The sequence below is a fragment of the Periplaneta americana genome, chromosome 14 (genome assembly GCF_040183065.1).
Source record: "Periplaneta americana isolate PAMFEO1 chromosome 14, P.americana_PAMFEO1_priV1, whole genome shotgun sequence".
NCBI lineage: Eukaryota > Metazoa > Arthropoda > Insecta > Blattodea > Blattidae > Periplaneta > Periplaneta americana.
In genome coordinates, this window is record NC_091130.1 from 109980924 (window position 1) to 109998358 (window position 17435).

At 34.9% G+C, this 17435-nt stretch overlaps 1 protein-coding gene across 1 annotated transcript in view; it reads left to right on the top strand.

Moving 5' to 3' along the window:
- LOC138713660 (gamma-glutamyl hydrolase A-like) overlaps window positions 1-17435 on the top strand; it is an 83447-nt gene that overhangs the window by 25442 nt on the left and 40570 nt on the right. The window contains exons 2-4 of the mRNA XM_069845925.1: window positions 9289-9412; window positions 11921-11971; window positions 14714-14943. Of these exons, the coding sequence (XP_069702026.1) occupies window positions 9289-9412; window positions 11921-11971; window positions 14714-14943 (405 nt within the window). The remainder of the gene's footprint in view (window positions 1-9288; window positions 9413-11920; window positions 11972-14713; window positions 14944-17435) is intronic.

Sequence of the window (17435 nt, forward strand, 5' to 3'; positions counted from 1 at the left end):
AGTACCATTCCCTTCAGCTGCCAACAGCATAAAACCCCGTTTTGATGTGCTGATAAATAAAAATATAACAAAATGATATTGTATATTTAAGTAGCTATAGAGTTTCTAATATTTCTGTAAAATAAATATTTCTTTATTAATTAATACTAGTCCATGATAGTTTTGTAAACACTGAACGGGAATTCATTTCATGAACACTCGTACTAGTACTTTTGTGTACATTTTGTACGAGATCACCTCTTCTTCCAGTCCACCCTTATAAAGAGCACAGCCAATATCTGCATTCCGCTCTCGAGCTGTGAGCCGACTCGGAGAGCGCAAACCTTGTGCAGGCCTGCTCTAGTGACATGGAGTTAGCTGGACGGCAGATCTCTACTTAAGATAAACATCAATGCTCGAAAGAGGATTTGAATCAACGAATAAAGCCTCTACAATTCTACACAATAAGGTTGCGCCTGAACTGTTGTGTAAACCATTATCCTTAAGTAATAATGTTAGTTATTAGTGACCGTACTTTGTGACACGAGGCTACAAGATTAAGTATTGCTAGAGATTTAAGTGGACGACGTGCGTGCATCTAGTAGGCCCTACTTGACTGATTGCGTACGCGACTCTTGTTTGGTCAAGTTGGGCAGAAAGGAACAGAAATGCATTAACAGAGTGAGGATTAAATGCAGAAATGTTGGGAATATGAGGGCTGAGGATCATCCTGTCCTGAATTTATTCATGATCGAAAAAAAATAGATATTTCTTCGCTATTATTGACACAATCACTATTGATTTATTGATAAAACAGTCTTGGTATCACAGATATGTAGACAAAATCAAAAGAAAAACAAACTAACTAAAATACTATATCAACACTAGTTTCCATAAATACATATATATCACAAACTTAGACCTTCAGTAAAATTGAATAACAGCACACTTCTCCTCAGGTATTAGAATTGGCAATGCTGGCCTCCGTTGTATAGCTGTAGTATTACCATGGATGAATATATAATAGAATGCGAAACTTACTGAGTTTCCTGTAACACATACTAGAGGCGCTGTTGTAGAAATTGACCCTGCTGCCACCTGTTGGGGGAGGGGCGTTATTACATCTAGCAGCGCACCAAGTAGCGAAAAGAGTAATTACTCCATGCATTTAGCAGCGCACCTGGTAACGAAAACGTTAAACTGTGCAGAAAGTATTCCCTCCCACCCTAATCGATATTCAAAACTAACCCAATTTAAAATAAAACATTGAAATTTTTATTCTTCACTGCATCTTCTACTGAAAATTCTTACCGGAGCCAACAGGAAGGTAAAAGAGACGATCTATTTTACACTACCCGATTAAAATATAACCAGACAGAGACAAAAAATAAAGCAAAAGGTTAGATACGGTAATTGGGATTGTATTCTTTGGGTATTTATTGTACAGCGGAATGGAAAAGTCTGCAAGAACTACTTAGTTCAATATTACTATTACTTTACAATACATTCAACAACACTATTTTTACAACGTCCATAAACATCACTGTTTAACATACACTGCTTATACACACACGTGTCACTTTATGTTCACTTATTAGCAAGTTTCTGTCTGCCATCTCGTCTCCTCGACTCTCGAGCAATATCTCGAACGGATAAATAGAGAACTCTGGGTAATGTACCCAACACGTAGTTCTAATGTTCACCACCTACGACGTTTGGGCGCTGATCATCTTATTTCAGCCCCCCGCGGCCAGATGGTGCTGACCGCAGTTTCGCATCCTATTTTTTATATATCCATGGTATTACAATTTAACAACTCGAAAGATAGAATGGGTGGGTTAATAGGAATTCCAAGGAAAAAATTTCTTATAGGTCTAAGCTGTTATCTACTTTACCTGGGACCGGTCTGCATAGCAACTCTCTGTAGGCCTACATGAAAACGGTACGATATACACGTACTTGGAGCAAATTACGGTAGAAAGCTCTGCTTACGTAATAATATATTATGTAAACAGTGGTAGAAAGCTTACATAATAATATATTACGTAAACAGTGGTAGAAACTATTTGGTCTGCACATAATACTAGTGACATTACAGTCTCTATGGGTATATTAATCGCGATTTTCGACCTCAACACCATCGTGGTTGTAGTGTGCACATATCAGAAGCTACCCCCACCGCGATCAAGATAATCCTGTTTTCAAAACTAGATAGGTTAATCGTGCTGACGCACGGCCTAATGGACGAAAATTAGGTTTCGAACATGCAGTTAGGAAACCAAGACACGTTACTGAAGGTGTTTAGTTGATTTACATTATTATGCAAGAAAATATAAACTATTAATTTGATCCTGTATTGCGGCGATATTAATGAGATTAGGGTTCATTTTTAAAATATGTTCTATTTTCAAAGTACTGATATACATAAAATACACCAACAGTAGCGTCTAATGCTATAAATGAAATATAAAATTTCTACCACTAGTTTTAACGAATGAATTGATATGATAAACTGCAACAAACAATACACAATAAAGATATACCAAAAGTATGAAATGCAGCTGTTGACTAGGAAGATATCAAATATGACCTCATGTATAAATACATTTTCGATAATCGCGACCAGAGCTAATCGCTATTAGAGACTGTAGTCTATCACTTATACAGGTACATGCACCGCACTCGTAAACTGAAGAAGCGCACCAAGCTGTTAGTCCTTAGGCTGGTATTACATTGTAAAAAGTTCTTTGATAAAGATGTTTTGTAAAATATATAACAGCGTAATGGGGTTTCTTTTATAAAAGTTTATTTGATATAAGATATTTTATAAACTATAAGTGCATCTTGTTATCTTTTATAAAAGATCGGCCTGGTTTGGAACCAATATGGCGGAGCATAAATATTGTTGGACTGCTACTACGACCAAAATGCTGATAATGAGAATATGAAGCAAATGAAATGATATAAAACATAAAACACAGACTACAAAAACAGAAATAAAAGACGAGAAGTGTACATAAAATAGTGAGAATGTAACTGCTGTACAGGAGTTTTGCATAAGTCTGGAAAAACTGAAAATTATTTCCATCCATTCTCAAATAATGTCTAGGACTCGCGTTACGGAATGCGCGCTGGTTCGAGTCCTCGTGAGAGAAGAAATTTTCTCATGAAATTTCGGCCAGTATATGGGACCGGTGCTCACCCAGCATCGTGATGCACTTGGGGAGCTACGATAGGTAGCGAAATCCTGTTGCGAATGCCAGCTATAACGGCTGGGGGGATCATCGTGCTAACCACACGATACCTCCATTCTGGTTGGATGATCGTCCACCTCTGCTTCGGCATATGGGCGTGAGGCCAGCAGCCGGTTGGTCGGTCTAGGCCCTTCACGGGCTGTAGCGCCAAGGATTATTATTCTCAAATAATGTGTATAAATTTTCAAGTACTCGCACTATACCTCTTTTGTTTGTTTGTTTCTTTCTTTCTTTTCTTTTTTGTCACATCTAGCAATCCATTGCTTAACCAACAGACGTTTTCTTTTCTGTTTCTTTTTTCAGCAATATGCGTTTTATAGACCTAATATTTTGAACTAATTGTAGCTAAACATGCATAGTACTGTTCATAATTAATTTTTGTATATCTGTTATAAAAAAGATTTTATTTTATTTAACTACTAGCCGTACCCGTGAGCTCCGCTGCACCCGTTAGAAATAAATATAAAGTAAGTACATAATTAAAATAGGACGTTTGATCCAGGGAACATTCGTGTTTGATAGAAGGATAAATCGTTTAATATGTTACTTAATTTAAATTGAATCCAAATAATTAAAATGCGATCATTTTGGTCCAGAGACACTCATTTGGTGCAATGACAATTCCTTTAACATGTTTCTTAATTTTTATTACATGCAACCATAGTTTAATGAAGATTGACATCATTTAGATTTAATGTGTATATTTTATTTTACTTGTTATAGGTTTCCATTAAATTATGCTAATAACTTAATTTTAACCCTTGTTTTCTACGTATTCAGTAAATGGCGCTTGGCCCACTATGGTTGTGAACCCTTCAAATAACTTAAATTGTATTATATAATATTACTTACTTACTTACAAATGGCTTTTAAGGAACCCGAAGGTTCATTGCCGCCCTCACATAAGCCCGCCAGCGGTCCCTATCCTGTGCAAGATTAATCCAGTCTCTATCATCATACCCCACCTCCCTCAAATCCATTTTAATATTATCCTCCCATCTACGTCTCGGCCTCCCTAAAGGTCTTTTTCCCTCCGGTCTCCCAATTACATTTTATATTATGTTATATTATATTATATTATATTATATTATATTATATTATATTATATTATATTATATTATATTATATTACATTAGATTATATTATATCAGAAGTTACTGTAATAACATTATAGCATTATGTCGATCTAGAGAAACTACACTTTCCAATGGTGAAATAATAATTAATTATACAAATCGGTTAATTTAGCTTCCGATATTACTTCATACAAACACAGAAACATTCTCTGTAGGCTATCTTTCATAGCTTTCGATTGTTGCTGTCCAAGGCCCCTTATAGACGAAGTCATTTGTTTTTTAATTCATTACACGACCTTAGATGGCAGTTATTTTAATTTTGAAACTCATTTATCTCATTAAATATCAGTCCTATCAAAATTTTTCACGGAATAAAAGTTATCGCAAATTATTTTTAAAGAAACTTTTGTTATGTAACATTTTTCACAAAAATCTATAATAAGCGAGATACTTCTATTTATTTAATTCAGGCCCCCTTATAAGCCCCCTTTTAGATAATGTACTTTGAATGCCATATAGCCTAAAATCTAAGTTACAACGAACTTAATTTATATTCCAATTTTCATCGAAATCCGTTCAGCCATTATCGCGTGAAAAGGTAGCAAACATACAGACAGACAGACAGACAGACAGACAGACATACAAACAAAAATGTCAAAAAAGCGATTTTCGGTTTCACGGTGATTAATTATATATGTTAGGACCAATTATTTGTGGAAAATCGAAAATTACCAGAAAAATTTCGGCTACAGATTTATTATTAGTATAGATAAATAAAGGTTGATGATTCTTGTTTCTTAATTGAGGAACCGGGTGCAAGAAGGGCATTTTAGAGGATGTGCCCTTTTTGAGTAAAACGCTTTATTATGTTCTGTGATCTGTTACGCATATGATCACCACGTTGTAGTTCAATACTATGATCATAGAGGTCAGGAGTACTCAAAATGTAAAGACGTGCATAGATAACATTATTACGGTTTGAATTTTCAACATTAATTTGATCAAAACTTGCATTTGAGAGAACTGTCTTTCTTGCACCCAACTCTTCAATTTTATATTATCTTTGATAAAATATTTTACAGTGCATTATACTCAAAATCCTACTTTTTATCACATATCTTTCATAAAATATTTTAAATTATTCTTTGTCAAAGAACTTTGGTAGTGCTATAGCAGCCTTAACATGACAAAGCGTGTGCACAAAAAGGAAGTAGCTTGCACAACCTGTGTCAACAACGCGACAGGTTGTTTACATACTATCAAACGCAATGGGAACAGGTTCAGACTTATCAGCATTAAAAAAACTTACAACTTACACGACACAATAGACGGATCGTGAGACTGGAATTACCCTATATTGGAGAATAAAATTATCAGTTGTAGATTAAAAGCAACAAATTCCATTGGAAAGGTAAATTATGTAGTTGAGAAATGTCAAAAACAGAACAAGAATGGCAAATGAACTGTAAGTCCTACAACTAGTAGGAGTAATCCCTAATGTTATCGTGAAATTAGGTCACGAAAAGTGTATTATACTAACGTTATGATAATAAGCTATAAGCCTACATCAAGTACGAGTACAAAACCTAACGTTATCATGAAATAGAGGCCTACAACTAGTACGAGTATTAAATCTACTGCTGATCCGGAGCTGCGCTCGGGAGTGGGTTCGATTCCCGCTTGGACTGATTACCTGGTTGGGTTTTTTTCAGAGATTTCCCCAAACCATAAAGCGAAAGCCAAGTAATCCATGGCGAATCCTCGGCCTCATCTCGCCAAATATGACCTCCCTGTCACCAATTCCATCGACGCTAAATAACCCAGTAGTTCATACAGTGTCGTTAAATAAACAAAAATATAGTCCTACCATTACCATTAGTATGAGCATTACACCTAAAGTTATTATGAAGTGTAGGACTACAACCAGTACAAGAATTGTACCTAACGTTGTCATGTAATGAAATATAAGTCTAGAACTAGTGCGAGAATTATACCCAATGTTATCATATACTAGTATTATATCTAACGTTTTTATGAAAGATAGGCCTGCAACTAGCACGAGAATTATATCTAACGTTATCATGAAATATAAACCTACAACTAGTACGAAAATTATACTTAATATTAGTATGAAATTTAGGCCTAGAACTAGGACTAGTATTATATCTAACGTTTTTATGAAAGATAGGCCTACAACTAGCACGAGAATTATACCTAACATTACCATGAAATATAAACTTACAACTAGTACAAAAATTATACTTAATATTAGCATGAAATTTAGGCCTAGAACTAGGACTAATATTATATCTAACGTTTTTATGAAAGATAGACCTACAACTAGCACGAGAATTATACCTAACATTATCAAGAAATATAAACCTACAACTAGTAAGAAAATTATACTTATTATTAACATGAAATTTAGGCCTACAACTACCACGACAATTATACCTAACGTTATCACGAAATATAAACACACAACTAGCACGAGAATTATTATACTTAACGTTATCATGAAATATAAACCTACAACTAGCACGAGAATTATACCTAACATTATCATGAAATATAAACCTACAACTAGCACGAGAATTATACCTAACGTTATCGTGAAATATAAACCTACAACTAGCACGAGAATTATACCTAACGTTATCATGAAACATAAACCTACAACTAGCACGAGAATTATACCTAACATTATCATGAAATATAAACCTACAACTAGCACGAGAATTATACCCAACATTATCATGAAATATAAACCTACAACTTGCACGAGATATACCTAACGTTATCGTGAAATATAAACCTACAACTAGCACGAGAATTATACCTAATGTTAGCATGAAATATAAACCTACAACTAGCACGAGAATTATACCTAATGTTAGCATGAAATATAAACTTACAACTAGCACGAGAATTATACCTAACATTATCATGAAATATAAACCTACAACTAGCACGAGAATTATACCCAACATTATCATGAAATATAAACCTACAACTAGCACGAGATATACCTAACGTTATCGTGAAATATAAACCTACAACTAGCACGAGAATTATATCTAACATTATCATGAAATATAAACCTACAACTAGCACGAGATATACCTAACGTTATCGTGAAATATAAACCTACAACTAGCACGAGAATTATACCTAATGTTAGCATGAAATATAAACCTACAACTAGCGCGAGAATTATACCTAACATTATCGTGAAATATAAACCTACAACTAGCACGAGAATTATACCTATAGTTATCATGAAATATAAACCTACAACTAGCACGAGAATTATACCTGACATTATCATGAAATATAAACCTACAACTAGCACGAGAATTATACCTAACGTTATCATGAAATATAAACCTACAACTAGCACGAGAATTATACCTAACATTATCATGAAATATAAACCTACAACTAGCGCGAGAATTATACCTAACGTTAGCATGACATATAAACTTACAACTAGTACGGAAATTATACCTAATGTTAGCATGAAATATAAACCTAAAACTAGGACGAGAATTATACATAATGTTAGCATGAAATATAAACCTACAACTACTGTAGTACGAGAGTTATACCTAATGTTAGCATGAAATATAAACCTGCAACTAGTACGAGAATTATACCTAATGTTAGCATGATATGTAAACCTACAACTACTGTAGTACGAGAATTATACCTAATGTTAGCATAAAATATAAAGCTACAACTAGCACGAGAATTATAGCTAACATTATCATGAAATATGAACCTACAACTAGCACGGGAATTATACCTAATGTTAGCATGAAATATAAACCTACAACTAGCACGAGAATTAGCTAATGTTAGCATGAAATATAAACCTACAACTAGGACGAGGATTATACCTCACGTTATCATGAAATACAGGCCTACATCTAGTAGGTTTATGAATATTACACATCACGGTATCATGAAATATTGGCCTACAACTAGTACGAGAATTATACCTATCATGAAATAAAGGTTTACAGGTTGTACCAGAATTTAACCTAACATTATCGTGAAATTTAAGCTTAGAACTAGTACTAGTATTATATCTATCGTTTTCATGAAACCGCCGTTATACTGTACAGAGTGTAAACGATATAAACTGCCAAAATTAATACACTGAATATCTCGGTCTACTAAACATGATGTATAGTGAAATTTGGTTATTTATTTATTTTTGTTTTTAATTCCTCAAATATCATGTTTTTAGGATTGATAGTAGTCTAATATTTACTGTTCGAGTAAATGTGAACGTCATTGTCAAATACTTCCATCCAACACATGCTAGCACCACCAAACTAGAGAGACAACAAAGCACCCTGATTTGTAAACAAGGATATCACCACAGTTGTAATGTACGTGGCGGACAGAAATAAATAATGACTATCTACTATGATTTCCAAAACATTAGGCTCAAAGATAACATTTTGTTACAGGGAAACCACAACAGTTAATAGAAAATAATACATTATGCAACGAGCCTATAATGATAGTAATTAAGAAGCGAGTATGGATGTTTATGAAACGAGCGCAAGCGAGTTTCATAATTTTCATACGATCTTCTTAATTACCATTATAGGCGAGTTTCATACGACTTTTTATGCTCGACCATATTTCTAACTTGAAATTATTCAGATGTATACATTTTATTTGTATCTGACAAGATCGGAAGTGACCTTGTTCTAGGTCGTGAATTGTGAGATGTGCGCAGACGCGAAAGTATTGATTTTTTCCGAGGAACAATAATGTCATTGACCTTGATGTAATCCCGTTAAACTTGATATAACCTTGATTATTGAATTCGACATTGAAAAACGAGATGACAAATTGAATTTATTTGAATATTATTTACAATTTTTTTTTCTCATTTTGAGAATGCCGTTTATTATTCCTAGTGGAGAAAATGAGGTTGTAATGCATTTCATGGTGGTTTGCAGGGGTCCTGTCACAGGAACTGTCAGAATACATGGCGAACAAGTATCCAGGAAACTACTCCAGCTACATCGCCGCGTCTTACGTCAAGTATCTGGAAGGAGCCGGAGCTCGAGTGGTACCCATCAAGTGCGTACAGCAAAGTGTAGTAGTTATGATTGAATCCTTCTCATTTCATACTACTCATTCATTTATGCATTTTCATAATGTATAACATTCCTTTCCGTGTTTCCACTTCATTTACTCTTTCTATTCAAAACAGAAGGGGCGTAAGGTACGTCGAGGTTAAGGCGTAACGCTGCAAGCCGGAAGGTCGCGGTTTCGATTCCCGATGTGATCATGGATTTTTTTCCATTGACCTAATCCTTCCAGCCGCACTATGAGCCTGGGGTATAGTCAGCCTTTAACAGAAATGAGTACCGCGGACATTTCCTTGGGATAACTGATATCCCTTCTGACATTAACATCGATTTGGCCTGTCATGGGGTTGACTTTACTTTTATTAAAAACGGAAAAGGACAAAATGATAGTCCGAATAAAAAGTAACAGGCGAACATCGTTGGTTGGATCGTTATTCACTCACTCACTCATTCACTCACTCACTCACTCACTCACTCACTCACTCACTCACTCACTCACTCACTCACTCACTCACTCACTCACTCACTCACTCACTCACTCACTCACTCACTCACTCACTCACTCACTCAATTATTTATTTATTTACTTATTTCTTTATTTATTAATTCACTTATTTATTATTTATTCATTGACTTAGTTATTTATTCATTGACTTATTTATTTAATCACTCATTTATTTATTTATTCACTGATTTATTTATTTATTTATTTATTCATTCATTCATTCACTTATTTATTTATTTATTTCTTCATTCACTTATTTATTTATTATTTTATTTATTTATTTATTTATTTATTTATTTATTTCACAGGTTTACAATCTCTTTGACATCTTCCTATACCCATTTCAAACATGTATAGCCATTCTCCATTCACCTTTATTCTCCCAATCTCCCTCCTCTAAACCTTTCTCACTCAATGTTCTAACTATTCCCAGGCCATCTGCTTTCGCGGCCAGACGCGCTAACCGTTATTCCACAGGTGTTTGCTTTGTGAGTTGCGACAAATTTGCGTCGTATATTTCGAAAGCTTGACATTTATTCTATGTAATTTACACAATTATTTGCGTATTGTATTTTAAGGGGCGCGCGGTTATGGATTGTAATGCAAGCAGGAAGGTTGCAGGTTCAATATCCGATGAGCTCGTGGATTCTCGATTTAAATCTCTTCGGCGTAGTCTGGGAATCACACAGCCTCTAACAGAAATGAGTACCATCGTTTTTAACGCAAAAAGGAAAACATGTAGATAGGAATTATGAAATATTAATGGCTTCGCTGATGGCACAAATAATTGCAATAGGTGCAGATTCAGCACAGAGAGTACCGGATGTAACTATAGAAAGGTTTGCCGAAATTGGCTTACAAATGAATACCAGTATTCTCAACCAGTGACCCAACCAATTCCTTTTCCCTCTTTCTGATCAGTTTCAGCATTATTCTTTCTTCACCCACTCTTTCCAACACAGTTTCATTTCTTATTCTGTCTGTCCATTTCAGACGCTCCATTCTTCTCCATATCCACATTTCAAATGCTATTCGCGTCTCTTCATTGCGTCGTAATGTCCATGTTTCTGCCCCATATAATGCCATACTCCATGCAAAGCACTTCACTAGTCTCTTCCTTAGTTCTTTTTCCAGAGGTTCATATATATATATATATATATATATATATATATATATATATATAGTTAACCTTATATTTATAATCATCAGAATTAGATAAAAATCTATAAGAACAGAAGGAAATAAATTTACATTAAATTAATTTACATTACATTAAATTAAATTTGAAAGTTCAAGTGCTAAAATGTTTCAGTTTGCCATTGTGACTCTCAACTTACTCACCTGTCAACACAAAAAACACAATTTATTAATTACGGCGCGCGACCCAAACCACATTTTTAATTTAAGTTTCGTACGCTCCAGAGATGCGTTTTCCCTTGTACTTTACTTGAAACGCGAACATGTTTGTTGCAATTTTCTCAAAAATGGCTCTTACGATTTTCTTTAAATTTCGCACATGAACTACACGTACCAATATCTAAAATATTTATTTGAAACTATTTTTTGTACTTACACTAATAACGGAGATGTCCTATGTCGCGCGACTTTTGAATCACCCTGTACTTGCCGCCATTAAAGAATCAGTAAAAGTTATTAAAAGTCATCTATATGTTCCATTGTATTCATCTCTACCCTATCCTTTTTCTTTTTCATTTTTTCCATTTCTTTATTTTTGTGCCTTTTATCATCTAATATTTTGTATCCTACTTGTTTCATTATTCATTAATATTTGGTATGTTTTGTCTATCAGGCAACTTCCTAGTGGAGGAGTTGAAATCTTAATAAAGTTTTGTGGATACAATAAGTCAGGAATATTTAACTGCGGTGAAAGGTTAATGTTCATCAGATAAAAAAGTAACGTGTAATTATGTTTCTTACAGTTAAATTATTTTCATGTAGTGATTTACTACCTATTTTTGCTTAATCTTCCAGGATTAACCAGAGCGAACTCTACTATTCCGACTTAGTGAACTCCATTAATGGGTAAGTTATGATGTGCATAACATACATTGTATCGCTATTCTATATGTATTAGACTACAAATAAATATTTATTTTTTACTAATGGTGGGTACTTGACTGTTCATCGTCATTCACCCATACAAAATTAGTTGTGTAGAAAAAATGACAGACAGAGTCATCGCCTAGGGTGTGCCATGGGAGACTAGTTTACGCTACACCCGCGATGAGATGATGATGATGATGATGATGATGATGGAGACTTGTTGACCACAGGGGAACCGGAGTTCCTGGAGAAAATCCCTGTGTTAGTTAGCTGGACCACAGTCTTGTCCAACACGTTATAAATCGTGGTTACGCCGGGAATCGAATCCGGGTCGACTTTAAATATAAAAATTAAGTTATTTACGGATTACGAAAACAACCCTGAATCACATATTCGATTCAAATTCGATATGCCTGTAACTCGGACAGTATTGCAATGTTGACTAGAGCTTGTGTAGGAAGCCAAAACTAACCGCGGAGTACTGCCTTGATCACTTAACAAAATGTAATGAAGTTTCGAATTTGTTACACAATCCCCTATGTTATATTATGAATATTTGCTTGCATTAAAGTATAGAGGTAGTGTACTGAGTAACAAAATACAGAGTGTTTCCAAGGCGGTGTTACAAACTTTCAGAGATGATGGCGAAGGGCACATGTATAAATTTGACATAAGGAAGCATGGTCCGGAAATGACTTAGTCGAAAGTTATAAGCAAAAATAGTTGTGTGGAAATGGAATAAAATTGTAATTTGGCACCACGTGCCCTCCTTCTCTTAACTTTTGGAACAGTCGTGGAAATTGGCTCATCCGTATTCGAAAATTATATATGCTTATTCCGCTCTCGTGTACTCCTCCATTTCACTAGGACTGATCGACTGGACACTGCAAATTCTACACATACACTGCTGTGTACAGACGTGCATATCAGGACCGACCATGTCCGTTACACATTACGCTATCTGCATTGCTTTAGTGTAGTTTCCTGTCCTCATCCCTCAGACAGCGCACTGAACGGAATACTGTAGGTAGACAACGTAAACAACGTCAGATGAATCCAGTATGTGTAAGATGTACAGATAAATACACATAAATAAGATGAACAGAGGAATAAAATTATTTCATTTCCACACAACTATTTTTGCTTGTAACTTTCGACTCGGTCATTTCCGGACCAGGGTTCCTTATCTCAAATTGCTACATGTGCTCTTCGCCATCATCCCCGAAAGTTTGTAACACCACCTCGGAAACATCCTGTATACAGCACCTGCACATTGATTATGCGTGTTTATTTTATACAGTGCTTTCTTTAATCTTAGGAATGCAACATCAAATAACAGAAAAGAAATATCGCAAGTTATTCTCTATTGTGGAAATATATGTCGCCCTAATTTATCTTAAGATTTTTTTTTACTCAGCTATTGTCCAAATTTAGAAATATCACGATAATTTTTGTGTAGAATTCTCTAGGATAATTTTATATCTGTGGAGCGAGAGTTATTCACGAACTAATTGGGAACAACGATTAAGTTGAATGTGGCACCATCTATTTAGATTTCCGCAGCCATTTCTGACCCTTCTTGCGTTTGTAACAAAACCTGCTAGTTTGATAGCAGTCACATAGCTTCTTTCATAGTGGGACACACTCACGGACAGGAGAACGCGAATTCGATTATGCGCAATGTTCAAAACATACAGAGGTGAACCTGCCTGGAGAGAAATAACAAATAGGTTGCAGCCGCCAAATTACTCTTCAGGAACGATCACTCATATAAATCGAGGGAAAGAAGACAGAGGACGAACACTGGAAAGTTTTCTTTCTCAATCGTACTATCAGAGACTGGAATGCTTTACCTGCAGACTTAGTAAAGGCTTTACCAATAACCAAAAATATATTTAAAAACAGGCATGAGGACTTTAATATAACAGACGATAGTATATTATACACACTATTAAAGGGTTTAATTGATGTTTTGTTATTTGAATTGTTGTATCAATGAAGAAGTGTGTTGTGACAGTGAAGTGTGTTGTGTAAGTGAAGTGTGTTTGTGTCAGTGAAGTTTTATAGTTTATAGTGATAGTGCAAAGTCTTTAAACAGTGAAATGTTTTTGAAGTGTTAGCGAAATCAGGATAGTATCAGTGAAATGTGTCGTAGTACCAGTGCAGTGAGTGAGTTAACAACGAAATGAGTGTAGTGCTGAAAGGTACTTGAGCAGTTATGAACACATCATACTCGTGAATTTTAGTTCGAACTTAGGGTTAAGATACAAATTAGATTTACTTTAAATGTTATTTTAAATGATTGTGCTTCATTTAATTTAAAATGGTCCTTGTTATGATTATTATTATTAATTATTATTAGTATTAATAATTATTAGTAGTATTAGTATTATTAATTGTATTTTTATTAATTGTGTTTATTATACATTGTCATTATTCAGTGTAATTAGTTACCATTGCCGCTGGGTATTTACTCATTTGCAATGTGAATAAATGCATACATACATACATACATACATACATACATACATACATACATACATACATACATTCATACATACATACATACATACTTAACACAAAGCGAAGCGGGTATGATTTAAGGAAAATAAGTTAAATCATGACAAGGGTTAAATATCTAAGAAACATAGAAGTATTAAGAATATGATAATTAATAACCCATTCTACAGCTGTCCTGTGCTTCTTTGGTATCACACACAGAGTGCTTTTTCCTGGAGGAGGTGCTAATTTCGCAACTGCCGGTGGTTACGCGGATGCTGGATGGATACTGTACCGCCACGCTATAAGGCTAAACCAAGCTGGCGACTATTTTCCTGTTTGGGGAACCTGCTTGGGATTTGAATTGCTGACATACCTTGCTACTCAGCTGGTCAATATACTCGCAGCCTGCGATTCTGAGAATCTAGCCTTGCCAGTTGCATTCAAACCAGGTACGCAACACTTGAACTCTGTTTTCACTTTATCGTTTATTGGTCTGCTTCGTGTTGCTTAATTTTTTATGCTCTACCATGCCGAAATGTAGTAATTATACACCTGGTAGCAGTCCTTTAATGCATGTCATTAAAGTACACCTACTCATTAAAGTACAGGTGTTTTCAGCCAATGACAACTCAGCTTACAGGTGTTCAGCAAATAACAAGTCAGCTTTGTACCGTTATAAAACAGCAAGTATCGATTATTCTCGGATATGCAATCGAAAGAGAATTAGCGAAAAGTCACGGAGGCTGGAAATCCAATACTGTCACAGAAGGTTATGTTCTGTTACTATAATAATTAGCGTTAATTGTAAATAATATTCAAATAAATTCAATTTGTCATCTCGTTTTCCAATGTCGAATTGAATAATCAAGATTATACCAAGTTTAACGGGATTACACAAGGTCAATGACATTATTGTTCCTCGGAAAAAATCAGAACTTTCGCGTCTGCGCACATCTCACAATTCACGACCTGGAACAAGGTCACTTCCGATCTTGTCAGATACAAATAAAATGTATAAGTTACATCTGAATAATTTCAAGTTAGAAATATGGTCGAGCATAAAAAGTCGTATGAAACTCGCCTATAATGGTAATTAAGAAGCTCGTATGAAAATTATGAAACTCGCTTGCTCTCGTTTCATAAACGTCCATACTCGCTTCTTAATTACTATCATTATAGACTCGTTGCATAATGTACTATTAGGTAACTATAACACTGAACAACAAATTTTTACTTTTTGTCTTGCTCCGAAATAAAAATAGGCGAATATTACTAATATGTGTTTCCTAAATCTAAATTTGAAATCCAAATTGTCCCATCACGTACCATTTTCTGGGGAAAGTGAAATTAATTTTTTTTACGAAACTTCTCTTTTTTATTTCTCACTGCTACTGATAAAATTACAACACCCTAGGGATTCAAAATGCCTTATAATACTTGAAAAATGTGTACTGAATTCAAAAATGATGTTACATAGTTTAAAGCACAAAAACACAACAACAATAAAAATATTTCATGTGTATAACGAGAAAAATCTCGGAATTTGAACTCACCATTTAAAGAGATTTTCTGGATGATTTCCGTTTATAACTAGACCAGGGACTGTCTTTTATAAGGAACCAACAATAGTCTGCAAGCATGCTGGATGATTACTTTTCTTTATATTGCCTTTCCATTTCAGATATTTCTTAATGAAATCTTTCCCCATGTTCGTCACTTACCCCTCCAAGGTTAGGATGAAAGAAATCCAAATGAGAGTGTACATGAGAGATATGTTGCACCAAATTTTCTCATATGAACTTAACATGGTTTGCACAAGTTCGATGTAGTTGTCTGCCTTAGAATTTCCAAGGAAATTTGAGCAAACATCTTTGAAAGCGCGTCATGCCATTTTTTCTGTAACGGAAAGTTTTTCCTCAAACAAAGAGTCAGGAGCCATAACTTTGCGAATTTGTGGACTGATCAAAATGTCCTCTTTTAATTTGGCTTCACTCAAACTGATAAATTTTTCTTTTAAATACTGAAAACAACACCCTTGTTTGTTTATTGCGTAGACCTCACTTTGAACTGTTATGAAATTTACTTAATAGAAGGGACCAATATCTGTTTATTTATTAGAAGTACAAAAGAACATGCCAACAACCATAAGAAACCGGAAATAGGTAATAAACTTATAAAATGCATTAACTTTTCTTTTTTACTTTACAATCCCCAACCCGTGCCAGATGTTTCCTGGGAGTGTGTTTATCGAAAAGCGAAATCATAGTATATCTTAAAAACCTTACGTGATATGAAGAAAAAAACATGCATTTTCAGAATCAGCGCACACGAAACCATAAGGTACACACTGTTTTAAGTCGGAGCAAAATTCTTTTTGTTCAGTGGATTAAATGAAAGTGTAAATATTTTATGTGAGAGTTATAATTCGCTGTAGTTGAATTAAGACTAGTGAAGGTACCAGTAAAATTAACGTCCGTGTTTACGCCGTTGACAATCACGAAGAGGAGAGAGGTAGTGATCGCATGCTTTCTAGACATTAGCAGGAAGTGATGCAGTTAACAGCATGCTTTCTAGATCTTGGCACTAGCAGGAAGCGATATCGTCAACAGCATGCTTTCTAGAGTTGGCACTAGCAGGAAGTGATGTGGCCAACATCATGCTTTTTAGACCTTGGCACTAGCAGGAAGTGATGTGATCAACGTCATGCTTCCTAGACTTGGCAATAGTAGGAAGTGATGTGGCTAACGGCATCCTACGGCCATCGTTTAATCGTGGAAAATGTTTGGTACTCAGTTTTGTAATAGAGTAAGTTGAATTTGGGTCAGTTCTATAAGTTACGATATCGTGAAAAATTCCTCATTCACTCGTAGCCTACATATTCCGTCGTTTAGATAAAGAACTTAACTCGCTCGGGTTAATATCACTGGTGGCAATAATTTTC